Source organism: Pelodiscus sinensis, chromosome 20 (genome assembly GCF_049634645.1).
Source record: "Pelodiscus sinensis isolate JC-2024 chromosome 20, ASM4963464v1, whole genome shotgun sequence".
Classification (NCBI taxonomy): Eukaryota; Metazoa; Chordata; order Testudines; family Trionychidae; genus Pelodiscus; species Pelodiscus sinensis.
Genome location: NC_134730.1, coordinates 13,148,081 through 13,175,132, shown reverse-complemented (window position 1 = coordinate 13,175,132; position 27,052 = coordinate 13,148,081). Strand labels below are relative to the sequence as shown.

At 45.4% G+C, this 27,052-nt stretch overlaps 1 protein-coding gene across 4 annotated transcripts in view; it reads left to right on the top strand.

Moving 5' to 3' along the window:
- The window catches only part of SLC38A12 (solute carrier family 38 member 12), an 82,823-nt gene that overhangs the window by 44,360 nt on the left and 11,411 nt on the right, over window positions 1–27,052 (top strand). For all 4 annotated transcript variants that reach the window (XM_075903708.1, XM_075903707.1, XM_006136396.4 and 1 more), the window contains one exon: window positions 9,255–9,348. In XM_075903708.1, the coding sequence (XP_075759823.1) occupies window positions 9,255–9,348 (94 nt within the window). The remainder of the gene's footprint in view (window positions 1–9,254; window positions 9,349–27,052) is intronic.

Sequence of the window (27,052 nt, the reverse complement as noted above, 5' to 3'; positions counted from 1 at the left end):
TGTGATGGATAAGAGGGGTACTACCCTTTTCTAGACATCCCAGACATTCAGTTAAGTAAATTGCCTGTAAGAGATTAAACCCAAAGACAGTGAGTCCCTGAGAATCTCCGGGAAGTGTGGGCAGGAAGCCAGGAGAGCCAATGGGAAGATAGTGTGTGATTTGAATTGAAACAGGTTCTGCCTGCTTCAGTCTCTTGTGTGAGTAGAGCAAGAGCTGGGAGAGATGAGTTAACCAGGGTCAAGGCATAGATTTTTCCAATGAGATGCATACCTAAGAAAAGGACTGGACCTTGAAACAACAGATATGTAAGTGATCAGGGAATATTTAGTTAGATACAGTCAGGTTATTTTCTTTAATTTTGGGATTGGTTTAGCTCCTCTGTGCTGATTTATGTACTTCTCCCATACACTGTAACTTTTAAACTGAATCCCAGGGAAGCAATTCTGTGTGCTTTTAACCTGTCTCTTTTCAGTTGCACTGTAACACCTAGCAATCAAGGGTGCTTTACCAAATATATCTTTGTTTTGTTAATACATTCACCTTTTTAAGACTATGATCTGAATCCTGTGTCTTAAAAGGCAGCAGGTTCTATGTGCATGTACCTGAAACTTAAGGAGAGAAATTAAGAAATTAGTTTTTCAAGCTCTTTCCTGAGGAAGGGTTAAAGAGCTCGGGGCACCCTAGAGGAAGACATTCCCAAAAGCATCTTCCTGGTTTCTGAAAGGGGCTTTTGCATGTGGGTGGTGGCAGCATACCACCCAAGGTCAGGTTATCTGTGGCCTTGGGGAGTTTTAAGCAAAAGCCTTTAGAGACAAAGTATTTTTTTAAAGTATCTTGTAGGCTCCCATCTTCTACTCTCAATGTGCCAAAATGGGGGACTGCCTTGACAGGCCTACACATATTTGGCCTACAACGAGGAGTCTAATCTAATGGAAGTGGCCCATTCACAGCAGTTAATATAGAAATGTGGATATCAAGAGAAAGGAAATTGCCTATAAATTGCCGTGAAGGAAAGATAGAAAATATGGCAAAAAACCACCTTGGATCAACCAGGAGATCTTGCATGATCTAAAAATAAAAAAGGAGTCGTATAAAAAATGGAAACTAGGACAAATGACACAGGATGAATATAGGCAAACCATACAGGAATGCAGGAGCAAGATTAGAAAGGCAAAGGCACAAAACGAGCTCAAAGGAGCTACAGGCATAAAGGGAAACAAGACGATATTCTTTAAATATATTAGAAGCAAGAGGAAGACCAGGGACAGGGTAGGCCCATTGCTCAGTGACAACAGGGAAACAGTAACAGGAAACTTGGAAATGGCAGAGATGCTTAATGACTTCTTTGTTTTGGTTTTCACCAGGAAGTTTGATGAAGGAATGCCTGACATAGTGAATGCTAGTGAGAAGGGAGTAGGTTTAGAAGATAAAATTAAAAAAAAGAACAAGTTAAAAATAACTTAGAAAAATTAGATGTCTGCAAGTCACCAGGGCCTGATGAAATGCATCCTAGAATACTCAAGGAGCTGATAGAGGTATCTGAGCCTTTAGCTAGCCTCTTTGGAAAATCATGGAAGACAGGAGAGATTCCAGAAGATTGGAAAAGGGCAAATATAGTGCCCATCTATAAAAAGGGAAATAAAAACAACCCAGGAAACTACAGACCACTCAGTTTAACTTCTGTGCCTGGAAAAATAATGGAGCAAGTAATTAAGGAAATCATCTCCAAACACTTGGAAGATAATAAGGTGATAGGGAACAGCCAGCATGGATTTGTAAAGAACAAATCATGTCAAGCCAATCTGATAGCTTTCTTTGATAGGATAACAAGTCTTGTGGATAATGGAGAAGCGGTGAACGTGGTATACCTAGACTTTAGTAAGGCATTTGATATGGTCTCGCATGATATTCTTATCAATAAACTAGGCAAATGCAACTTAGATGGGGCTGCTATAAGGTGGGTGCATAACTACCTGGATAACCGTTCCCAGAGTAGTTAACAGTTTACAATCCTGCTGGAAAAGAGTAACAAGTGGGGTTCCGCAGAGGTCTGTTTTGGGACTGGTTCTGTTCAATATCTTCAACTATGTAGATATCGGCATAGAGAGTACGCTTATTAAGTTTGCAGATAATACCAAACTTAGAGGTGTTGCAACTTCTTTGGAGGATAGGGTCATAATTCAAAATGATCTGGACAAACTGGAGAACTGGTCTGAGGTAAACAGGATGAAGTTTAAAGGACAAATGCAAAGTGCTCCACTTAGGAAGGAACAATCAGTTTCGCACATATAGAATGGGAAGCGACTGTCTAGGAAGGAGTACAGCAGAAAGGGATCTAGGGGTTATAGTGGACTACAAGCTAAATATGAGTCAGCATTGTGACACTGTTGCAAAAAAAGCCAACATGATTCTAGCATGCTTTAACAGGAGTGTTGTGAGCAAGACACGAGAAGTCATTCTTCCACTCTACTCTGCGCTGATTAGGCCTCAGTTGGAGTATTGTGTCCAGTTCTGGGCAGCACATTTCAAGAAAGATGTGGAGAAATTGGAGTAGGTTCAGAGAAGAGCAACAAGAATGTTTAAAGGTCTAGAGAACATGACCTGTGAAGGAAGAGTGTAAGAATTGGGCTTGTTTAGTTTGGAAAAGAGAAGATTGAGAGAGGACATGATAGTGGTTTTCAGGTATCTAAAAGGGTATCACAAGGAGGAGGGAGAAAACTTGTTCTTTCGGCCTCTGAGGATAAAACAAGAAGCAGTGGGCTTAAACTGCAGCATGGGAGGTTTAGGTTGGACATTAGGAAAAAGTTCCAAACTGTCAGGGTGGTTAAACACTGGAATAAATTGCCGAGGATGGTTGTAGAATCTCCATCTCTGGAGATATTTAAGAGTAGGTTAGAGAAATGTCTATCAGGGATGGTCTAGACCGTTCTGGGTCCTGACATGAAGGCAGGGGACTGTACTTGATGACCTTTCGAGGTCCCTTCCAGTCTTAGTATTCTATGATTCTGTGCCTTTGTATAGTGTTAACCAGTTAAAGAGTCTTCTTCAATCCAAAGTTGATCTTGATCGTACTGAATTCACAAATGAACTCCAAGTCAGCTGTCTCCCTTTGTAATTGGGTTTTGAAATTCTTTTGTAGAAGAATGGCTACATCAACTGCTATGAATGAGCCATTTCCAGCCTGACTTGATTAGCCTCATTTACACAAGTACCCCTTTTCTTTTGTTCTTATGTATACCCATGCCTCTGTAAACTCCTCTCCAGTTCATCTGATGGAAGTGGGTTTTATTCCTGAAAGCATATGCTTTAATAAATCTGTTAGTCTCTAATGTGCCACAGGACTCTGTTGTTTTTACAGATACAGACTAACACGGTTATCTTTCTGAGACTTTTCACCTGTGTACAGTAATCCACTTCAGTTAGACTTGTCTGTTCCTTCTGCCTCTGGTTATTTTGCCAAAACTTAGTATCAAAGATGATAAAGGCCTTAGCTATTTTTAAGATAGAAAGCAGGGGAATTGAACTGGAAAATGCAGAAACTGTTCCTTGTTGTGTAACAACTTCCAGTGCCATTTGAATTCCATGAGAAGCAGTTTTTCTGTACAGACTTAGACTTTGTTGCCTGTCACTTGTAATGCATCAGGGCTTGTATAACAGCTCCCTTTAGAGAAAGAGCTGACCATAGAAAATGTTAGTGGCAGATGGAGATGGTTTGTGTCCTGGATGGCAGTATGGGCTCACCTTTTCTTTAGGAAGAGGGTAATGGGATAATGGCAGTAATGGGATAGTTAACTTCTTGGGAAGGAAAAACTGTATCAGTGTGAACTTGGCAGCTTGTGATGAAGACCGGCATCTGGAGAGTCCATTGACTGAAAATATGGCTTACCAATAAAACATTGCTGATTTTTCCCATCTGTGAGAAAAATACCACTGTCTACTTATTTAGGTACCTAGATCTTTTTGTGATGAGAGGGGACGACAGAGTGCTTATTTATAAACGCCCATTTTTAAAATCTTGGCCTACATGTTCATATTTGTCATTGCCTCTGCGCGCGCACACACACACACCTCTTTCCAAGAGGTTGCAGGTCCTTGTATTTGAAACGGCTGGTCTGTGTCTTTAGCTCTCCAATTCAGAGCTAGTCAGGGTGGGCTCAGTCTCTGGACTAATGCTGATCTTTTGGTCCTCTTCTACTGGTTAAATGGAAGAGCTTCTGGTTTGGAACTGATGGCCATTACCTGTCTGGTTCCAAATCTCACTAAGCTTGGCACAGTTTTATTTTGGGGTTTTTTTTTTTCTGTATAAGGCCATCCACTGCTCTCTACTTCTCATTTAAAGGCAGTTCAGTATGTAGCACTGATTGCTCTATAAACAGGGTCTGCTCTCAAATCTGTGCAACCTAATTCATCTCAGGTAAAGCCGTTTTATTGTTCTTATTGATCCTTGGAAGTCCAGTGTGGTTCATTGATGGGAGTTGGATGGGGAAGAGAAGGTAATATTTATACTGCTCTTGAACTCGTCTTGCATCTAATGCCTTCAAACCAGGATTTTTTTAATTAATAACATAGTTTGTTATAAAAGAGGTGAGGGGAAATCCATACCTTCAGGCACAATGACTTGTGTTCATCTCACTCCTAATAAGCTGAGGAGTAGAGCCCTGCAGAGTTTGAAGCTGTTCTCTGAAGTTTACTGGTGAGTTTAATAGATCGAGATTGTTTGGAAACTGACAAATTTATAATCACGCAGAAGTTAGAGGGGAAACCCCAATGGACTTTTTATCTTCTTAGCTACAACGATTACAAAATTCAGTTCCCTGCCTCTTCTCCAGTTTCATCTTACAAGTGTGTCTAGAGATGGACACCTCAGTTAGGCCCTGCATCCTCTACTTAAGCAACAAAGCTACAGTTGTGCTCAGAGACAGATACAGACTTCCACCCCTGCCTCTTTGCGACCTAGGGACCCTTTGTCTGTCCTTGCATTGGGCTGAAGTGCTGTTTCACCAGTTCGTTCTGGTGTTCTCTAATTTTCAGAGGACACCTGTTCCTTAATTATCACCATCCCTCGTCTGTCTCTTTGTTTCAGCTCTTAGTGATGCATGAGCTAATCATCTCTTTTGAAGGGGGATTATGTTAACAGTTTGAGCATGTTTCTCAGAGAGGCTAGTTGGACATGAATCTGTAATTTCAGGAATGGTAGATTTGGCTTCTGCTTCGTTGGTGCTAGTCCATGTCTTAAACCTGTATTCTCCACACGTTCATTGGGCTGCATCTGTACCTTTAATTATCTTATTAACCCCACCTTTCTCACCCTGGGAGTTTGCCATTCAATCCTAACACAGAATGTAATCAGTAGAAAGGAGACTGCTGGCAGAGTGGGGATGGGGGAATTTAGAAAGCATAAAACAAGAGACCAAAGGAGAAAGGCGGTGGGGAGGGGGGATGTTTATAAGACTTTTAATTCAATTGATTAGAACTGAAAAGTCCTTTCTATTTGTTTTTGCTGCCTATCGTGTGCTTCCTAGGTGTAGCTGTGAAAAGAGCACACACAGAATGTCAAATGGCTTGAAAGAGTTCTGAGCATGAACTAATATGGTATTTCAGAGAGGTAGCTTCTGTTGAGAGTGCTAGGGGAGGAGGAAGGGAGTGATACTGGAAAGGAGCTTTGCCGTCCTTTGTTTTTTGTGGCATTGGGCTATGTGATAACCAATCAAGGATTGACTCAGACTCAGTGGTAAAAAGTTCAAGCAGTATGATACAGGATAAAGGCCCAGAAGATACCACACCAGCTATGTCTATTTGCATGGCAATTAGTCATATTTTTAAAATAGCAATAAATATGCAGAATTTATATAGCTCTGTTCATCCATACATCTCCTAGCACTTCACAAAAGAAGGTAGCACCCCACCTTACAGAAAGGGGGAACTGAATCCTAAAGAGGCTGTATGAATTGCTTGCGGTCCCACAATGAGGCCATGGCAGAGCTGGAATAAAACCCAAGTCATTTAAAGATGCACAGCTCCAGGAAACTTTTCTTAACCTATTCCAGAAAATACATAATGCAACTGGAATAATTTCACAACACAGATATTCACACAATTCAGTCAACCTGTGGGATTCCTTGCCAGGGGATGTTGTGAAGGCCAGGACTTTAACAGAGTTCAGAAAGGAGCTAGACAAATTCATGGAGGAGTTTCCCATCAATGGCTATTAGCTAGGACGGGTAGGAATGCTGTCCTTAGCCTCTGTTTGTCAGAAGCTGGGAATGGGCAACAGGGATCAGATCACTTGATTATTACCTGTTCTATTCATTCACTCTGCAGGCACCTGACATTGGCCACTGTTGGCAGACAAGATACTGGGCTAGATGGATCTTTGGTCTGACCCAGTATGACCGTTCTTATGTCAGGTGGCCAAAATAAACTCAAGGAGGTGGTAGGACTTTGGGGTTTTATTCCCAGTTTCGTCAATGATTTGCTGCAACACCTGGGCAAACCACTTACCCTCTTTGTGCCTTGATTTCCCTGTTTGCAAAACAAGAATGTGGGTGAGGGTTAAGTTTTAAGAAATGCCTCAAGCTCCTGTTTTTAATGCTCTGTTATGAAAGTGTGAAAATGTAGCACATCAGGGACTAGTTTAGCTGAACCTGGTTCATTATAGTCAGTTGGCAGGTTCCACTGTATTTCAAAATAGCACACCTCAAGGCAGGCACATCAATGTTAATTCAACCAGACTGGTCACAGCTACAGCTATCAACGCCTAAATTGAGCATATACCCAAACAAAGAGATTTTAATATTGAATGTTCTACAAAGTTACACTGAGAGCTTGTACTAAAATTTGTCAGTAACAGAGTGCTTACATGTGATAGCAAACGTCTGAAAGCGAAGAGGATCTTGAGCTCTCTTCTAATTGAAGCATATAATCTGACATCAGGAAATTAGTTTGTCCCCTCCTGGTGTCTTAGCCAATCCTGCTTTAAAACTAACTAGTGATGAAATTTTGGTGTTGAACTAGGGATGTCAACATGGAGTGGTCTATATAAGGGTGAACCCATTCTGGGTGAAGAGCGAAGATATCAGTGGAGCCAGCACGAAGGCAAAGTTATTGAGCGCCTCCCCCTCCCCCCCAAAAAGCGCTGCCCCTTTAAAAAACGCATTTAGAGGTTTTTTGGCCATATCAGGCTCCCGCTGGCTGACACCATCTTTAATTCTCCATCTTAAATGGCTGCGCCAGATGGCTCCCCTGCACAGGTAGGGTTGCCAGGTTTCTGGTTTTGTACCGGACCGTCCAGTATTTGAGCTTTCTGTTTGGGAAACAAATTGGGAAAATATAAATGTCCGGTATTTTCTAAATAAGATGTAATTAGGGTTGCCAGATGGTTTAACCAAAAATACCGAACACTCCCCCCCCCCCCCCCCCCCAAAAAACACCAGGGGAAAAAACCTGTTGGGGGGGGGGGGGGGACCAAAGTTGTTGAGCAAAAGAAAAAGGACCCAGAGAGTTGTTAAACAAATTTAAAAAAAAAAAACCAGCATGGCCCCTTTAAGAAATGCTTTTGAGGCATTTCTAACAGGCTGCCGGTGGACATCTGCCATCTTTTGTTTTCCTGCTCCAGTCCAGACAGCTCCCCTGCAGAACCAAGTAAGCACCCGGGATTTTCACCTCTTGGCTGGGGAAGAAATCAGAAAATACTGGACATTTTAGGTGTCTGGTATTTTCTGAATTTTTTTTGCCAGACAGGAGGTGAAAATACCGGAGTGTCCGGATCAATACCGGGCACCTGGCAACACTGCATGTAATGTAGATTGTGATGTAATGTCAAGCGTGTCTGGTATTTTTGTTGAAACGATCTGGCAACCCTAAGCACGGGGAGCCGGGAGGAGAGGGCTGTTTTTGGAGGTGTAGGGGCGGCTTTACGAGCCACAGGAGGGGGGGGCTTTGCGAGCTGCACCCAGGGGGGGGGGGGGGGAGAGAGTCACATGCAGCTCACGAGCTGTGGGTTGGCCATGGCTGGTCTACATGATTAACTGATGAGCCTGGGCTTATCAGTTAATTTTGTTGACTATACAAACTCTTCCCCTCCCCTCTCCCCGCTGCCTCTGTAACAGGCATCAACAGTGGGGGGGAAAAGGGGGAGTGGGAGCCAATGCCCATTAGGAGCTGGCTTTAAGTAGGCTCCCCATGAGCACCGGATCCATCTCCACCCCACTCTGCTGCCTTTGAGAGAGAGGCAGCAGCGCAGAGGATGATGCAGGGCGGGGCAGGCTGGAACTGATATGTGAAGGGAGTCAGCTTTCAAACTAGCTCCCTGCTCCTATCTGTTCCCATGGACCTGCCTGCCCCTCCTTTTGCTGCCTCCTACAGAAGCAGCAAGGGGGGGGGACAGGCAGGAGCCAGTGATGGGAGGAGCTGCCTTAAAAACTGGTCCCCCCCGCCCAAACACCAGCTCTGTATTGCCACCACCGCCTCTGCTACACACGCTGCTGCCTCTATCAGCAAAGCAGCAGCCCTTGTCCACAGAGGGCCAGAGTAGCCCTCTGTCCATGGGGAACTTGGACTCCCCACAGACGGGCTGCTACCACACCACACTTCTGGGAGCTGGTTTTTAAACTGGCTTCCCTCGTGGACCAGCTCCTGCCTGCCATCCTGCGCAGGATGGCTAGGAGCTCCCCGGGAGAAAGTTGGGAGTGCACTAGCTGCTGGCCTTGCCCCCAGGGGCTATCGAATAGTTGTGTAACCAGTAAGATTTCATGTGGTTACACAACTGTTCAATTACATGATATCTAATGTCCCTATGTTGAATAGAAGTTGTCTGAGCTGAACTTTCCAGAGGATCAAGTCTCCATGCATCTGATGAAGTGTGTTTTACCCACAAAAGCTGATGCTCAAATAAATCTGTTAGTCCAGTGTTTCTCAAACTGTGCTCCGTAGAGCCTCAGGGCTCCGCGAGACATCTCCAGAGGCTCCGCGAAGTTGAGAAACTGGAAAGCCTTCAAAAGCAGAATTGAGAATCGCCTCGAACTGACGCAATTAACACACACTGCTGGGGCTCTGCATAAATTTTTATGCATGGAAAGGGCTCTGGAGCCCAAAAAGTTTGAGAACCACTGTGTTAGTCATTAAGGAGCCACAGGACGACTCATTGTTTTTACAGAGGAAGTTCATTTCACTTGTTTTGTTTGTTTCTTGCCTTGTTAGCAAAATTCTGATTTCTTTTAGCCTGATTCCTGTTTGTTTGTTTTTATCTTTCCAGGCAGCGTTTACTCTACTACTGGGTCCTTTCACCTTTTTTAATGTCCAGAAGACAAAGTATCTGCAGATCATGACATCCCTGATGAGATGGATAGGTGAGTCTGTAAACTTCTTCAGTTTTAGCAAGTTTCCATCCCGGTCATTACTGATGGAAACTGACTCTGAGGTATTGTAGATTGCTGTTGGAGTAACTCTCATGACCTACATAGTCTGCCCTCTAAAAGACCTGAGTTAACCATAGAATGTCTAGGAAGGAGTACTGCAGAAAGGAATCTAGGGGTCATAGTGAACCACAAGTTAAAAATGAGTCAATAGTGTGGCGCTGCTGTAAAAAAAGCAAACATGATTCCAAGATGCATTAATAGGAGTGTTGTGAGAGAGACACAAGAAGTCATTCATCCGCTCCACTCTGTACTGATTGGTCCTCAGTTGGAGTATTGTGTCCAGTTCTGGGCACCACATTTCAAGAAAGATGTGGAGAAATTGGAGAAGGTCCAGAGAAGAACACAAAAATGATTAAAGGTCTAGAGAACATAAAATTAAATTAATGGAGATTGCCTATCTCCTAGAACTGGAAGGGACCTTGAAAGGTCATTGAGTCCAGTCCCCTGCCTACACAGCAGGACCAAGTACCATCCCTGATGAATTTTTGCCCCAAATCCATAAATGGCCTCCACAAGGATTGAACTCTCACCCTGCGTTTAGCAGGCCAATGCTCAAACCACTGAGCTATCCCTCCCCCCAACATGACCCATCATAGAATACTAGGACTGGAAGGGACCTCGAAAGGTCATTGAGTCCAGTCTCATGCCCTCATGGCAGGACCAAATACTGTCTAGACCATACCTGATAGACATTTATCTAACCTACTCTTAAATATCTCCACAGATGGAGATTCCACAACCTTCTTGGGCAATTTATTCCAGTGTTTGACTACCCTGACAGTTAGGAACTTTTTCCTAATGTCCAACCTAAACCTCCCTTGCTGCAGTTTAAGCCCATTGCTTTTTGCTCTATCATGCCAAGATGAACAAATTTCTCCCTCCTCCTCATGACACCCTTTTAGATATCTGAAAACTGCTATCATGTCCCCCCTCAATCTTCTCTTTTCTAAACTAAACAAACCTAATTCCTTCAGCCTTCCCTCATAGATCATGTTCTCTAGACCTTTAATCATTCTCGTTACTCTTCTCTGGACCCTCTCCAATTTCTCCATCTTTCTTGAAACGCGGTGCCCAGAACTGAACACAATACTCCACTTGAAGCCTAACCAGCGCAGAGTAGAGTGGAAGAATGACTTCTCGTGTCTTGCTCACAACACACCTGTTAATGCATCCCAGAATCATGTTTGCTTTCTTTGTAACGGCATCACACTGCTGACTCATATTCAACTTGTGGTCCACTATAACCCCTAGATCCCTTTCTCCCTTTCTTCTATGAGGGAAGCCTGAAGGAATTGGGCTTGTTTAGTTTGGAAAAGAGAAGACCGAGAGGGGACATGATAGTAGTTTTCAACTATCTAAAAGGTTGTCACTGGGAGGAGGGGGGAAATCGTTCTACTTGGCCTCTGATAATAGGACAAGAAGCAATGGGCTTAAACTGCAGCAAGGGAGGTTTAGGTTGGACATTAAGAAAAAGTTCCTAACTGTCAGGGTGGTTAAACAGTGGAATAAGTTGCCTAGGGGAGTTGTGGAATCTCCATCTCTGGAGATATTTAAGAGCAGGTTAGACAGACATCTCTCAGGGATGATCTAGACCAGGGGTGGGCAATAAATTTTGAAGGGGGGGGTACTTCACAAATTTCGGAAGTGGCCACAGGCCAACCCTGAAGGGGTGGGGCCTCTGGCGGAAGGGGCAGGGCATGTGCTGTAAAAAGACACCACTATGTTTTTTACACAACAGAGTAATTAAATTTTAATAATAATTAACTGCATGCAACAATATTCAGAGATTATTGTAGAGCAGGGGTGGGCAAAAGCCTTTCAGCGGGCTGCAAGGCAGTTCCAGGCCCTGCCCCCTAGCGCGTTGCCTCAGAGCGGGAGAGGGGCACTAGCCCTTCTAACTGCTTCTGTTTAAAGAGCTCATGCCTTCCCCCCACCTTGCTTAGCAGCTGCAAGGAAAGCGCAAGCCCTTTAAATAGAAACAGTTGAAAAGGTTCGTGTATCTGGCTCCCTAGCAATGCTAGAGGCGCGGGGAGCTGGGAGCTCTTTTAAGCACTTCTACTTAAAGGGCTGGTGCCTTCCCTTCTCTGTTAGGTAAGGTTGCCTAGCAGCCACAGGGAACATGAGAGCTCTTTAAAAAGAAACAGCTGAAGGGGCTCACAGCTCTGGGTGTCTTTAGCGCCACCAGGGAGTGGGGCCTGGAACTGCCTCGCAGGCTGAATCTAGCCTGCTGAGAGCCTTTGGCCCACCCCTGATCTAGACGGTGTGCTTGGTCCTGCGTGGGGGCAGGAGACTGGACTTGATCTCTCAAGTTCCCTTCTAGTACTAGGATTCTATGTTTTTTTTTTTTTTTTTTTTTAAGCCAGGATCACCTTCCTTTTAGATGTGAGGTTTCAAATGTGTATTTGCTAAAATGGTGACTGGTTCCAAGTGTATTGCTGATGGTGCATGGTATGCTGCTTCAGAAACCATACCATGCACCAACAGCAATACACTTGGAACCAGTCACCATTTTAGCAAATACACATTTAAAACCTCACATCTAAAAGGAAGGTGACCCTGGCAAAAAAAAAAAAAAAAAAAAAAAATTAAATTAAAAAATAAGAAACTTCTTCACTAGCACAAACTGTTTTCAAGAGGCACTCTGCCTTTTTTCCTAAGCCCCAGTGTGACTCTTATGGTATTTCACTTAAAGCAAAGCTCAAAAGGGATTTTTTTTGAAGGAGCATGTGGAAATTCGGTTTCTTGTGATCAGAGTACTATCCATGTTGGTCCACCTCTCCATCTCACAACTGGAATACCAAGACTTGAATTTTCCAGTGTCAAGGCAGGGGACGATGGGCATTATTCTCATTGATCAGGCTTTTGGATTTTGTGTCTTGGTGTAATTGTTTTCCCAGTGGACCCTCCTGATCAAAGGGTCAGTTTCTTTAGGATCCAGGACTTGGAAATAAATGGGACGAATCTATTCCATCAGGATAGAGTACATTGTGGCAGGAGGTGATCACTTTAGTTTGCTCTTTTGAGCACTGATGATTTTAATAGAGAACCCACCCTGAATCTTGTCAATCATCCAAAGACTTAATTGCAGTTAATCTTGGCCATGTACATACGTTTCAGGAAGAGGCTGCATACATCACATTCTGTTTTGTCCAGATTTCTGAATGTTTATCTCAATCTACTGCATCCCCAGATGAGGTAACTGATACCTATCATTAGTCTGTGTCAGGAGGGAAAATTGACTTTGCCTAATTCAGCCTGTCAGGCTTTTCCACCTGTTCACTGTCACTTATGTAAGCAATAAAGGCTAGTTTCTGTTAACCAAGTTCAAAGGCCTGTGATCCTTATCTGAACCCCCTCCCCGCCACCCCCCCAGCACATTATTCTAGGGGAGCTGGATGCCAATATTTGAGTGAGGTTTGTCAGGAGTCAGACTTAGGGAAATGAATCTCTCTCAGTAGATAATGGAGATTAAGATGCAGAACCTGAAATGTTGAGCAGTTTGAAATAATGAACACTGACCCAGCATGGAAATGTCAGTCTTTCGCCTTTGTTGTCTGAGCACATGAAAACTTTGAAAGTCCCTTGCTCCCCAATCGGAGAAGTTATCTCATTAAGGATTATTAAAGGTAATAAAAAATATAATCCTTTCCCAGCTCACTGGCCAACTTCCAATCACCTGGTTTCCTTCACCCCTGCCGGATGCATTAGTCAAATCTCCCGCCTGCGTGACAACCTGGCACCTGGCTGACCTGCCATTGGGTTGTCTCTAGCCATCTGCCTCCAGAGTAGGGAAAGTGATCTTTAAACCTTGGCCGGAAGGTGTTCTTTCCTTAACAGGCATAGTGTTTGGAAAGGTATAGGGGAAATTCATGCTTTAGCCTGATAGATTCCTTTGTCAGGCCATTCAGGGGCTGTCTGCCCCAGATAATGATGCTTAATGGCCCTGGTAGTACCTTAGTGGCTACTTATTGCAATGGATCCCATAAGTAGTAGATTTATAGTAAAAGATTCTTAAAATGAAGGTGAGATTAAACAGTAAATAACAACGGTCCAGCTGCAGGGCTTTGGTTTGGTCTGCCACAGAGTTTGGGGAGAGAATGAATCCACACATTTGGCTTGGGGTCATACTCGTCTTGCAGAGCTTGCAGGATGGCGGGAACTGGACCATACACTTGGCAATCCTGAACAGTGTTCTCTCTAAGGGTATGTCTAGACTACATGCCTCTGCCGACAGAGGCATGTAAATTAGACATACTGACATAGTCAATGAAGCGGGGATTTAAATATCCCCCGCTTCATTAAAATAAAAATGGCCGCTGCGCTGTGCCGGCTCAGCTGATCGTCGTCACAGCACGGCAGTCAAGATGCGGATCGGTTGACAGGGAACGCCTTTGTTGGCCGCTCCTGTAAACCTCGTTTCACAAGGCATAAGGGAGCAGTCGACAAAGGAGTTCCCTGTTGACCGATCCGCGTCTTGACTGCCGCGCTGTGCCGACGATCAGCTGAGCCGGCACAGCGCGGCGGCCATTTTTATTTTAATGAAGCGGGGGATATTTAAATCCCCGTTTCATTGACTATGTCGGTATGTCTAATTTACATGCCTCTGTCGGCAGAGGCATGTAGTCTAGACATACCCTAAGATTTTCCATCCATCAGCGGAGTGAGTTTTGTCTTGTGCACCAATGTTGAGGTCATGTGTGCTTGTTCGGATGTGTGCCACCGTTGCACCCAAGTTATAAACCTCTCACTTTTCCCCTCTGCTGCCATGTCGCCCAATCTGTTCTCCTGGTGCCTGCCGCTGCCCCCCACCCCTCACCACCTTCTGCTGTCCTGGCTCCTGCCCTTCTCACTCCCCTCAGCCCTCCTGGGACCTGCCCCCATCCCCATCCTCTCTGACCCCTGCACTTGCCTTTCCTTTCCCTCCTCTAGCCCCGCTCCCCATCTCCTCTCCTAACACCTCCCTCTACTCACCTGCCCTGCCTTTCTCCTCTGCCCTCTAGTGCCCATCCCTCCCCTCCCCATGTCTGCCTTCTACTTCCCCAATTCCCCTGGCTCCGGCACCTTCCCTTACCCACGGCACCAGGAGGGTGCCCCCCCTTCCCTCACTGCTTCTGCCTTCCCGACACCTGCCACCCTTGCCCTCTTCCTCCCTGGTGCTTACCCCCTCACCACCGTCAGCCCCAGTTTCCATGCCCCTCTGTGTGCCCTTACACATGACTTGCTCCATCCCCTACCTTCCTCATGCCCATCCCTCCTTTCAACCCCTCTTCTCCCGGCACCCACTTCTCCCCTCTCCTCTTCCTTCCTCTTGCCCCCATTGTCCTTCCCCCTTCTCTCCTAGTATCATCCTGTCCTCTCCCATCTCCACTGACACCTTCCCGTCCGCCTACTCCTCCTATCCTTTCCCCTCATTGTCTCCTCTTGGCCCCCTTTCATTTCTCTCATCGTCCTTTACCCTTTCTTTTCCTGCCTTGGCCTCTCCTCTCCCCTCAGCACAAGCTCCTTCCTCTCCTCACTCCCACCTTCCTTTTAGTTATCCCCCTGCCCCTTCCCTCACCTTCTGCCTTCCTGACACCCTTTTTTCTACTGGAGCTAGGGCCACGGTGCTTTTTTTTTAGTACCACAGCCCAGTTCCAGTCCAGGCATACGGGGCAGCTGCCCACCATGCAGCCCCACTCCAGGAGCAGCTGGGGCTAGGACCATGATATTAAAAATAGCACTGCGGCCCCAGCTCCAGTGCTGGCACACAGGGCAGTACGCCCCATATGCCGGTACTCGAGCCGGGGATACGATGCTACTTTTAGTACTGTGGTCCCGACCCTAGCTGCTCCTGGAGGCTGGGCTCTATGGTGAGCAATGGCCCCATGTGCTGGGTCTGGAGACAGGGCTGCAGTGCTATTTTTAATACTACGGATTAGGCTCCAGCTTCAGCAGCTGCCACATGGCCCTTTCCCTGGGAGTAGCTGGGGCCACAGCTGCCAGCTGTGCTGAAGGGGTGGGCAGGACTAAAATTCTTGGTGCATGCCCAGGAACCCTGATCCTGAACCAGAGCTTGAGGAAGAATTGAGCCCTTAGGCTTGGTTTGGCATTCTTGGTGTATTGATTGTCTCCTCCTGCCATATTAAGGCCAGGCTCCACTTGCTGCCCTTCCTGGCCTGTTCTAGCAGAGTGGTGTTGAAGTTGTTTCTAGAACCTGTCCTGAGCACCAGAGCCAAACTCTGCAGCTCTACCAGGCTGGCTTTTATGCTGTTAAGAAGACTTATCTGTTTCTCCTCTTCAAAAAGTGCCATCTACACTTCACCTCCCCTTTCAGATACTAACCAAGCCAGCCCCTGTGGACAAGTGTATGGACTTGCACTGTCCTCTGCTTTGTGGGCAGCCAGTCCTCTACATAGCGAACCTGTCTCTATGTTCTGTCCTTAGAGGTTAATATTGACTTCTAATGTGTCTGCTGCAGGAAGTACACTGCGCCCATTTCCCCCCAATCACTGAAAGTCTGTGGCTTTCCCAGCCGCAGTGGCTGGCATCAGTCTGCACTGCCCCAGGTGTACTGAAGATTAAGATGACAATAGTGGAAAGGATAACTCTTGGCAGCGGAGAGAGAGAGCTGCATGTGAAGGTCATCTCTACGTGTGTTTGTAACGGTGTCATCCTTGCCTTTGAAAGTTGTTTCCTCTTTCTCCCTCTGATCTGAGTGATAATCAAATGTCACTCGCCTCTTTGCAAGGCCCCTACGCTCTTCAGAAGCAATACTTCAATTAACAAAGCCTACAGCAGTCATTTTTCTCCAGGAGATGTAAAGACTTCATCTCTTTATGAAAAATAAGATATCTTGAGAACGCTAGCACCTGCATCACAAAGAAAAATTGGTCCAGGTCAGAGAATTCAGAGGAACAACCATGCCTGGGGCTCAGCTTCTCTGGCAGGGCTGTTGCATCCAGCTGTGTGGCATTCTTTTTTTCTTTTAACGATGATGTGGAAGCTCTTTGTGGGCAACTGAAGCACCCAGAAGACTAAGGGGTGTGGAGAAGCCTTGACATAATCTGAGGCTTGAAAGGATAAAGTGCAACAACACTTAGTGATACCAGACAGGTGGGAAACTGTTACTTGAGCCTGTTGGGAAAATGAAGACTAGCATGGAGAAGCATCTTACTGTGTTAAGTTAAGAGCAAGGAAGGCACAAGTACATTTCATCGGGTAGAGTAGAACACGCAGTGGATAAAGGCTCTGGTTGTGTGAAACCTGAAGCCATGCTAGCCCCTCTCAAGAGCCATGTCCTAAACACAGCCCGTTACAAAGTTATAAGTGTTGGTTCAGATCACTGTATTGGGCTTCTGAATATGAATAAAATAGTTAACCCTTATTTACGCTCCTTAAGGTAATTTCAGAAATTTTCCTAGAATTGGTCTAATACCAGTGTTAGCCATGGTAGGAGCAGTAGCACAAACCAAGCTAAGCTGTTTTTTCCAGCTGTCTAGTCCTACTTTGAACAGGTTAAATAATGCAGTGGTTAAAAATGCTTTAGCCCAGTTTATATTAGTGTTCTCCTTATTAAACCAGTGAGTTGCACTGATTCTAGACCAGCTCTCAGAGAACTTCAGAATTTGCTCTGCATAGATTCAGTCTCTAATAGACTGAGTAGGAAGCTAGTAAGCTGTAACATAATTATGTAAAAAAATTCCTAAAGAGGCTTAGCTGTGCTATTGATATAGAGGTGGAATAACATGGCTCCTTTTTGCCAGAATATACAGAAAAATGCATTTCTGTTCCCTGTCCAGACCATTGGAAAGCTGGGGGAGCATCCAGAAGGAGCCAGCTGAGACAATCCTTCCATGGAACCCTGCTCTGAGGGACAGGGACTTAATTAGCCTTGGCAACAGAGAGGATGTGCAAAAAGTGGCCCATTTTGAAGGCCAAGACTATAACAGGATCCAAAAAAGAACTAGATAAATTCATACAGGATAGGTCCATTAGTGGCTATTGTCCAGCATGGGCAGGGATGATGTCTCTAGCTTCTGTTTGCCAGAAGCTGGGAATGCGCAACAGGATCACTTGATTCCCTGTTCTGTTCGTTCCCTCTGGGGCACCTGGCATTGGCCACTGTCAGACAAGATACTGGGCTAGAGGGACCTTTGATCTGGTTATTCATATGTTCTTAAAATAGGGATCAATGTTCCCTCTAATCGTTTCCATCCTTGTGCAGAATAAATTTTATGTGCACCAAGGCATATGTGAATGTAGCAACAAAAAACCTGGCTGTGGGCACTCTGCTTAGTCATTTGGTTGGCATTTGAATCTTTCCTGAGTGGTCGCAGAAGCGCATAGTTTATGGGGAACAGTGATAGGGCTAGCAGTGCCTTAATTTATGCCAAAGTGACAGCCGAGAGTGCAGGAAGGATCAAGTCCTTTTTTATAGTGTATTAGCCGAGGTCTTGAATTGAGCTAAGCTTAAAACTTTATTTTCAAAGCTGGCTGTAGAATAATGCCTGCTGGCAAGATGAAATAGTATTCTAATATTTGAGCCATAGCTCTCTTCTGATATTGTTACTTGTATAGAGTACAACTGCAGGTCAAAACTTTGCTAGCTAGAACATTGAACAATGTTTGTTGTAATAGGGTGCTAGTACCAATTCTTGCATCAATTTGGCCTATGGTTCTTTACAGGGAATTGTGCTGTAGCATCATTTCCCCTTCCCAAAATAATATAAAACTGTTTTAAAATTGTCTGAACAGTACAAGAAGACTGTTCCCTAGCCTGGTTAAAGCACTGTTGGTGTCATTCCTTTATTGCAGTTTGGCTAGCCCATTCTCGGAATAATATCACTTTTACACTCTAGTCAAAGAAACAGCCATGAGAGATTTGATTTGTATCTGAAATGCCTAAAATACCTCAAAGAAAGACTCTGCTCTTCATTCAGTCCATTTTCCTCCTCCTCTCTGTTGATAGAGGACAAAGGCAGGAACCAATGATTTAAGTTGATTTCAGTATCCTGACTCTGTCACCCAAAATTATGTCCAAGTAGAATTCCTCTTGTTCTGTTTCTAGAGCTGACCTGTTCCATGTGGCATTCTCTTAGGGGTAGGTGATAGAGTAGTCTCACCTGCACTTGTACTTACCAATGATCTATTTAGTGCTCCACACCATTATTTACACTGGAGCCTATAAGGAGGCCATGTTCACAGAGCCACACTTGTGCCTTATCTCCACCTTCTTCAGCGCTATCCCACGTCTTCCCCTTGGTACTGGTAATTGTCTGCACATTGCAGTGCACAGCTCAGAATCTGGCAAAATCAGAAGGAAAAATCTTAGGGTCCAAAACCTCACAGGTGAATGCAAGGTGGGAGTTATGGGGCATTCCAGTGCTTTGCCTTTCTGGATGAAGAGTGTGTCCATCAGCATCATTATGAAAGATAACAAAAGAACAGTGTTTGATGGGCAGGTGCTTAATGTCTTACTACTACTGTGTATTAAGCACCTAAGCCAATTTAATAGCAACTGCGGTAGCCTGAACTTCCAGCTTTATGAGCGGAGATCTCTGGCTTTAAAGATGTGGTGGCACGAGTATTGCCACAGTTATTGAATTATCGCTGGCAAACGTTCCCAGGCAGCTTTCACTCAGGGCGCTCGCTGCATGCTCTGCGCCAGATGCTCCATTTGTAGTTATTAGGAAGTATTGCATGTTCATTGAGATCCATTTGGGGAAGGAATAAACTTCCTTCCATTTTGGCTGTTGCTGGCTTGCTCTTTTTTCTGCCCCTCCCCCACCTTCCCACTATGCTCAGCAGTGTTTTCAGATCAGACAATTAGCACATCTGTCCTCCTCACTACACTTCTCAAAGTGGGTCAGTCACAATCCTAGCCCAATTCTGCAGATAACCTGGGACCATTAATTAAATCTCTCCCCTTTTCTGTCTGCTGCCACCTCCTTCACCTATTCCACCTTGCACAGACACTTCATATCCAGCAGTGCCAAGTTTCCACTTTCAGGCTCAGTGATAGAGATCCTTTGCTGATTTTTTTTTTCTGTTCTTAGGCATGTGATTGGTGCCTTTAAAATACCTTTAGCTAAAGGATCTCAAACCACTTTAGGAACTCTGAGTAATGACTCCTCCAACACCACTGTGGGATAGGTATGGTATGAAAACTGAGGTCTAAAATCCCACAGCGCATAAGTGGCAGAACCAAGAATGAACCCAAAATTCTAATCCCTAGATGCTATTTTTCCATTGTTCCCATCCCAAATGCCAGGCCATTATTGTAGGGAACAATTTTCCATTGAGTTGAGGGCATACGTGAAGATCTTGTAGGTTCTTTTAATCTTTCATGTCTGTCATTTATATTATTTTCTCATTGGCAGACTTGCCTTCTAAATTTGACCTGCCAATAGAAAGGTGCAGTCTCAATGATACCCAGTCTCCTTCCACTTGATTGCAATGAAGTAACTTTTCATACCGCTTTACATGGCTGTAAGTAATTAAACAATAACACAAGGAGTCATTTGACCAGAATGTAATTTCTTACTGCCACCATCCTTTCCCCTCTCAAAGACCCAGGCTTCTCATTAGCTCCATAATAGAGTTAAAACCATGCTGTGGCAGGGCTGTAGTACTATTTCACTGGCCAGTTTGGTTAGGGAGGTGGTGGTTTCTGAGAAGTCTGCTAGTCAAACAGTACTGGAAACTAGCACAACTGTTAGAAGAGGGAAGCCACAGTTTATTGTATGTAGAATCTACTGATCTTAAATAGCTTAAGCTTTCTGTTTCAGAACCAGTACCTGTTGCTTTGGCCTTCAGTGTCTGTTAAGGAACTGTCCACGTTGACCTCTTGGCCATCTAAAAATTCTCTTTCCAGTCTTTGGGAGCCATGGAATTTAGTAGCTTGTTTAGGGGTGGTTGTTGGGGATTGATCTTTTTTTTTTTTTATAATTTATCTAGGCAGCAAAGAATAAACTCTCCAAAAGGGTAAGTCATTTTCCATACCAATTCAATCCTGTGGCATTTTCACTTTATCCAAGGGTGAAACGGTTGTGGTGGAGGCTTTTGTAGTGGACGTTTGACTGCTGAGAATTAGTCCAAGATCGTGGTCCATAGACCATTGAACAGAAGTTGTGGTGACTTTTGGTCGCTGCTATCCTGATTCAGGTTTAAACTGGCTATGCTCGAGGTCATCCACCCTAAAATCCTTGGGCCAGTTGGCTATTTTTAACACTCGTTACAGCAGATGGGGAAGAAGGGAGACTGCAAGATTTAGAGCCAGGGCTAGTGCAGGAATAGTGACAATATCTTGCGTTTTGTTTTTTCCATCTCCTGCAAGGAGATTAGTTTGCCACTGGACAGTCCTATAGGCATCTGCTCTTCTGGTAATTACAGAGCTTGCTGTGACAGCTTAAGGGAAGAACCAGTTAGACCTCTGCCCTCTTAGTCTCTTCTTTACACCCTCCATTGGGAGGGGGAAGTTGGGACTTGAACTATAAATCAGGACATTATATTGCATTTTTGATTGCCTTAAAGACACTGACTGATGTCATACTTTTGCCAAGTCCTCCTGCTTTTTTTGGTCCCTTTTGGAAAGGAGAAAGCTGTCTTAGGAGCCCTATGGGATAAATAATTCACTAAGAGGAGAATATATTTATGAAGAGTTAGTTAAAAGACCGTGCTTCTCTGCTGCATCTGCTTTTAGACACATCTGAGGAGCTTGTTTCAGTGGTGTCTGTAGAGTGGGGTGGGATGAAATGGTGCCGGCTTTGAGTGAAAGCTTCCTTTTAGCTTCAGATGTAAATTAAGTGTGACACACAGTGCTGGCTGGGACTGCTAAGATCCTGCCAGAAGGGTTAATGTTCCTGAAAAGAACGTCATCTCCAGTCAGGAAGAGATGTACCCCTGGCTGCCTGTGCCGGGGTGCAGAGCCTGTTGGGAAAGGCCTGGGGAGAGTTGAGCACGCTGGAGTGAACAGGTCACGACCACTTCCACATTCTGTGATGACATCCAGAACGAGGATGCCAGTGCAGATTTTGGGATGGAGGGAGTGTACAGCAGCAGTGAGGATAATGGTGCATTCCCCCAAATCTATAAGTATGCTTAATATAGCACCGTATTCAGCAAGAGATGCCAAATCACTGGCAAGTGGAGTGACAGTTCATTGAATGGGAGCTCAAATAAACCAGAGCGGGTGTTGGCCATTGAGCTTCAAGACAGATTCACTGGCCTCAGACATGCTGCACCTCCTTAGCACTTCTGAGCACTGTGCAAATGTTAAACCTCAAAATGACCCCATGAATGGTAAACTGAGGCACAGAGCAATAAAGATGATGGTCCAAGGACACATTGCAAGTCAGTAGCAGAGCAGGGACTTGCTACCGGGTGTCGTGACTTGAGGATCCTCTGCCATAGGATCCAAGGAGAGTTGGCAGAAAATGACTCTGCATGTGGTCTCCAGCAGATGGGAACAAACGTCCCTAACCAGGTTTCCTCTCCCATATGTACGGATGAAGGAGCAATAGCAACACATAAGTACAAAACAGGTAATCTCCCCCCTGCTCCGAGGTGCCGAGGATTCAGCATGTGTGCAGCGGGACAGCTCATAGGGATCAGAGAGGGAATGGTTCAACAGTTAATGGCAGGAGTTATGATTAGAGGAGGAGACTATAAGTCTGCTTGGTTAGCTTGCAGCAAACACTGCTATGAGCAGGGAAAGGAGAAGCAGAAAGTTGGTGTCTTCCAGCAGTAAAACGCTATCCTAGCGCTCATGTCATCTAAGACTTGGTTTATTTTTTTTTTAAATTGTCTTTGTTAGTGAAACCCTCTGATCTGGCCTAGAGCCAGCGCAAAAGTAATCTCTGGCAGGGTGGCAAAGGGCATTAGTGAAGGCTGACAGCATGAATAGAATGTCAGGCTGATTGGTGTTGCCAATGAGAGATACACTAAATGCATGGTTTCTACTCCACTGACCTCCTTGTTGTGCCTTTCTCCACAAGTCACACTCCACATTGTTTGATCATGGGAAGGTCAGCATGTGTCCTTGCACTTTTACTGCCTGTGTGAGCTATGGTTCCATGCCATATAGACTCAGCCTGAGACTTCAGACCAGTGAAATAACTGCCCACTAGCCAAAGCCCTGCTTTACTTTGTATGAACTGTCTATGCTAAGGCCCTGAGCCCTTCTTATTGCTTTCCTAGAGGACAAAAACACTTTCTTCCTCCCCACCCCCTCCTGTCTGAGATCAGTAAAACAGTCACCCAGAGATGCTACCTTCCCCCAGTGGTTCTGACTTATTTTCCTCACAGGGCATAGGTACCCATCTGTATCCCTTATAAGCCCCTACTTCTCTCACACAGACCTCTAGCTCCCACTTCGAGGCAGATCCACTTGTTGCCACTGCACCTAGGCGACTATGATTCCACCTTGCATTGCTTTTGTCATCCTCTCTTATCTGGAATCATTCACTAGTGAAGCGCAGCTTGTCCATTTCAGCTCCAAGAGGCCTGGGGCTCGTGAGCTCTGACTGGTGCGATAATATAGTTTCTGGGGAGGCCATGCGGGTTAATTCAGAGTCACTTAATATAGGAGTCAGATCAGGCCTTATTCCAGAAGCCTCTAATTTCAGAGATTTGTTTTACCAGCATGACTGGTGATAGTGAGCTGTCTGAACAGCTTACATGTACAGTGCAACTCTAGCACCTTCTCATCCCAAAGGAACTCAGTGGATTTAATTACATAGAGCACTGCTCAAAGGCAGCCGCCATTGCCTTAGGTCAAAGGAATAGCAAGGTGGCTAGTGCCTGCTGTAGTAATGGGTAAGCGACAATATTGGGTAAGGACCAATGTTCCCTCTAATTTTTTCCATCAGTGTGCTCAGTAAATTTTGTTATGTACACTGAGGCATGTGTGAATGTGCACCACCAGCAGAAACATATGCTGCCAGCTATGGGGCACTCTGCTAATCATAGAGCTGGAAGAGACCTCAGGAGGTCATCAAATCCAGCCTCCTGCCCAAGTCAGGAACAATCCCAACTAAATCAACCCGGCCAGGACTTTGTCAAACTGGGACTTAAACACCTCGAGGGATGGAGATTCCATCACCTCCCTAGGTAACCCATCCCAGTGCTTCACTACCCTCCTAGTGAAATAGTTTTTCCTAATATCCAACCTAGACCTCTCCCTCTGTAACTTGAGACGATTTCTCCTTGTTCTGCCATCCATCACTACTTAGAACAGCCTCTCTCCATCCTCCTTGGAACCTCCCTTCAGGAAGTTGAAGGCTGCTATCAAATCCCCCCTCACTTTTCTCTTCTGCAGACTAAACAAACCCAAATCCCTCAGTCTCTCCTCATAGGTCATACACTCCAGCTCCCCCATCATTTTGGTTGCCCTCCGCTGGACCCTCTTCAATGTGTCCACGTCCTTTTTATAGTGGGGGGCCCAGAAGTGGACACAATACTCCTGATGTGGCCTCACCAGTTGGACGGCACCTGAATCTCTCCTGGGCTCAAGTGCTCAGCTTGCAGGGACACTGTTAAGGACCCCCCCCCCCCCCCCCAAGGCAAATCTTTGCCCTTCCAAAAAGTGCCTTTGGGATGTTTAATGTCCACGGAGCAGGCCAGGCCTCCAGTTTTTAAGAGCTCCTCCAAAAGTTCCACACCGTAAGCTGTAACTCAACCACTTTGCTTGGGATGAAGTGACTTGAGCCCTGTCTTGCTAGTGTGTCTAAGTATTTCAGAACTGAGCCTCAGCCAGCTTAGCCATCCTCTGCTTTTGTTCAGTTTACTTACTTTCATTTCTGAGTCGGAATGCGATAGAACTCCTCCAAATTCCAGTGCTTGTCTGCTACCACCAAGTCCCTTCGGACAACTTGGCTACCCTGAGACTTTCCGGATACTGTGTTCTCATACTGCATAGAATGATGTTTGGTTTGGCAAGGGTCCAGGAGATCACTGCGGTAGATGAATTACAAAAAAGAGGTGGTTTCTTCTTCCAGAATCCTGTCCAAAGGGAGCTGGCCCAGAGAGGCTATGCATGCTCCCTTCCTCTTCCTCTTTTGGCGCCATCTCCCTCTCAGAATCCATCACGCTGCCTCACGTATGAGATGGGCAGCAAGTGGTGTGCATTGTGAGGGGAGTGATTCATTATCATTATCCCCTGGCATATTGATTCTCTGCTTCGAGAGGAAAGCTCTGTCACGCCATCCGCCAGCACTGATGGATGGCTCTGCTGCAAATGTGTCAAAGCTGTAACAGGGCGCCCGCTTAAACAAACTGTTCTAAATGGGCGGATGGGGGCAATGAGGCATAGGGCGCCTCCATTTATAGCAAGACGACATGGAAGCATTTCGCATCCATCGCTGCTCCGGTTCATTAGAAGGGATGACATGTAGAGCAAGATATCTGCGTAATTTGGTGATGCTCGTTTAGTGTTCATCATGGTTTCCAGGCTGAGGGAATGGATGTGGTTGAAGAGGGCACAACTCATGAGCTGCAGCAAATGTGTGTAGTTATCTACATCTCTTACTGTTTGCAGTCTGTCTTCCACAAAGGGGATAATGTCAGCTGAAAATAATTTCCAAAGCAACCTTGGTTTTTATCTGCTGCGCTGGAGCCAGCTGCCCTATGAGAGCAGTTCCCCAAGATCATTAAGACATTCCTGCTTGAAAGTGCCTGTGGAAGGCACAATGTTTAGAGTCAGAGTTCAGCACAAAGCCTGGCCACCTCACTCATGCTTGGCTACTGTCCATGCATTACAGGAGGACCGGTCTAAGCTGAGAGTCTCTAGCACGGCACCTTTCAGATTGTCACTGGAGAGACTGGTTGACTGGGAGAGCAAACTCCTCTCTACTCAGGAAATGTTCCCTGTCACATAGCACCAGTGTGGCTTAACTTTGCAACATGGAGTAAGATAAGCTCTATCTGAACAGCGACTGACAGTATATCTCCCTCCATTTCTTCCTCTCTCCCAGTCACATCTTGACTTGGGACCTTCCTGTTTCCTTCTGCGTAAGGCTGAGCTGGAGCCAGGGTTGCAACTTCTCTACCTTCCAGGCATAACTTTCTCTTAAAAACTCTTATAAAAATAGTGCATCTGCTGCATCGGTCCTGCCAAGTGGAGCTGCTCTAGTGAGCTAAAAGGAAAGGAAAGAAGTCAGAAAATCATGGTGAAGCATAGTATCAGGACAGCAGCTCTAGGGAAGCAGATTTAGTGGTAAAGGGCAGATATTGGGGAGGGGAGGGCTATCAAGGTGGCTTTTCAGGCTTGACAGAGTTTCTGTTGCCTTATGAAAGCACCAGTGAAATTGGATTCTTGTGAGGATTCTCAGCAGGTCCAACCTGTGATTTGTATTTTTTATTATGGATGCTGAAAGCCTTCCAGGATAACTAAATAAAATTAAAAGGCTCCAACCATCAAGTATTCATAATGAGTTTCATGGCAAAATGGAGACATTGTTTTTTCTGACTTTCCTAAATTCTGTCTCCTAACATCTGTAAATATAAATATCCAGGATTTGGAGAGGCCTAGATCCTGTCCCTGGGGAAAGCTGCTAGCTGCTTCACATCAGCGATGTGGCAGGGACAGAGGAAAAGAAAATGGTGAATGTTTGTTTTCACACCTGCTCCTTGTGGAAGGTGAAAAGCAAACCGGTGGTGGTGGAGAGGGTGGCCCAAGACTGCTATGTTGGCTACTTCACTTCATGGAGAGGGACAGAGTATGAACATGGCAGGGGAGGGGCTGTGTTCAGGACCACCGTACAGCTACCGAGATCCAGGTCCCAGACTTGCTGCTAGCACGGAGAGGAATGGAAAACTGCATTTCTGTCCTTTCTGTCTGCCCTGAGAGGATGGTGTCTGACCCTGCCACACTCTCACCCCTCTGCCTTGAAGGAGAATGAGAAGGAACTTCTCCAGCACCTGGGACAAGGAGACTGCTTACCTTCAGCCCTTGCCTCTAGCAGATGAATGGTGACAAACTTCTTGGTGCTTCCAGCTCCCCATCTGTGGTAGGCCTGACGCTTCCCGATTCCCTGCCCTCCTGCCAGTGCTAGGGAAGGATGATTGAGATCAACCTGGCCCTCCACTCCTTCCCCTGTGGAGAAATGCAGGTCAAGCAAGAGGCTGCAGGAGGGATCCCAGTCAGACTCTGAGGAAGTGATAAGCTCTGAAAAACTAATTTAACTTTCTCACATCTGTATACGACTTTGCAATATCTATCCACTAGAACCAGCACCGATGGAATGTTAAATATCCCTATATTCCCAGATTTTGCCTCGGTGCTGATTTTCAGATAGAGGCTCATATGGTTTTCATCCCTTATCTGGACACATGAACCAACATCTCTCCGGTCAAGAGAGACGAGAAGCCTTAGCCTGCCTCTCAGAGGCCTTTGCCCTCCAGGGTAGAAATCTGGTGTCCTTCCCTCATGAACAACAGAAAATCTCAGTAAGATGTGGCAATTAAAAATCCATAGAATCATATAATCATAGAATAATAGGACTGGAAGGGACCTCGAGAGGTCATCGAGTCCAGCCCCCCGCCCTCAAGGCAGGATCAAGCTCCGTCTACACCATCCCTGACAGATGTCTATCTAACCTGTTCTTAAATATCTCCAGAGAGGGAGATTCCACCACCTCCCTTGGCAATTTATTCCAAT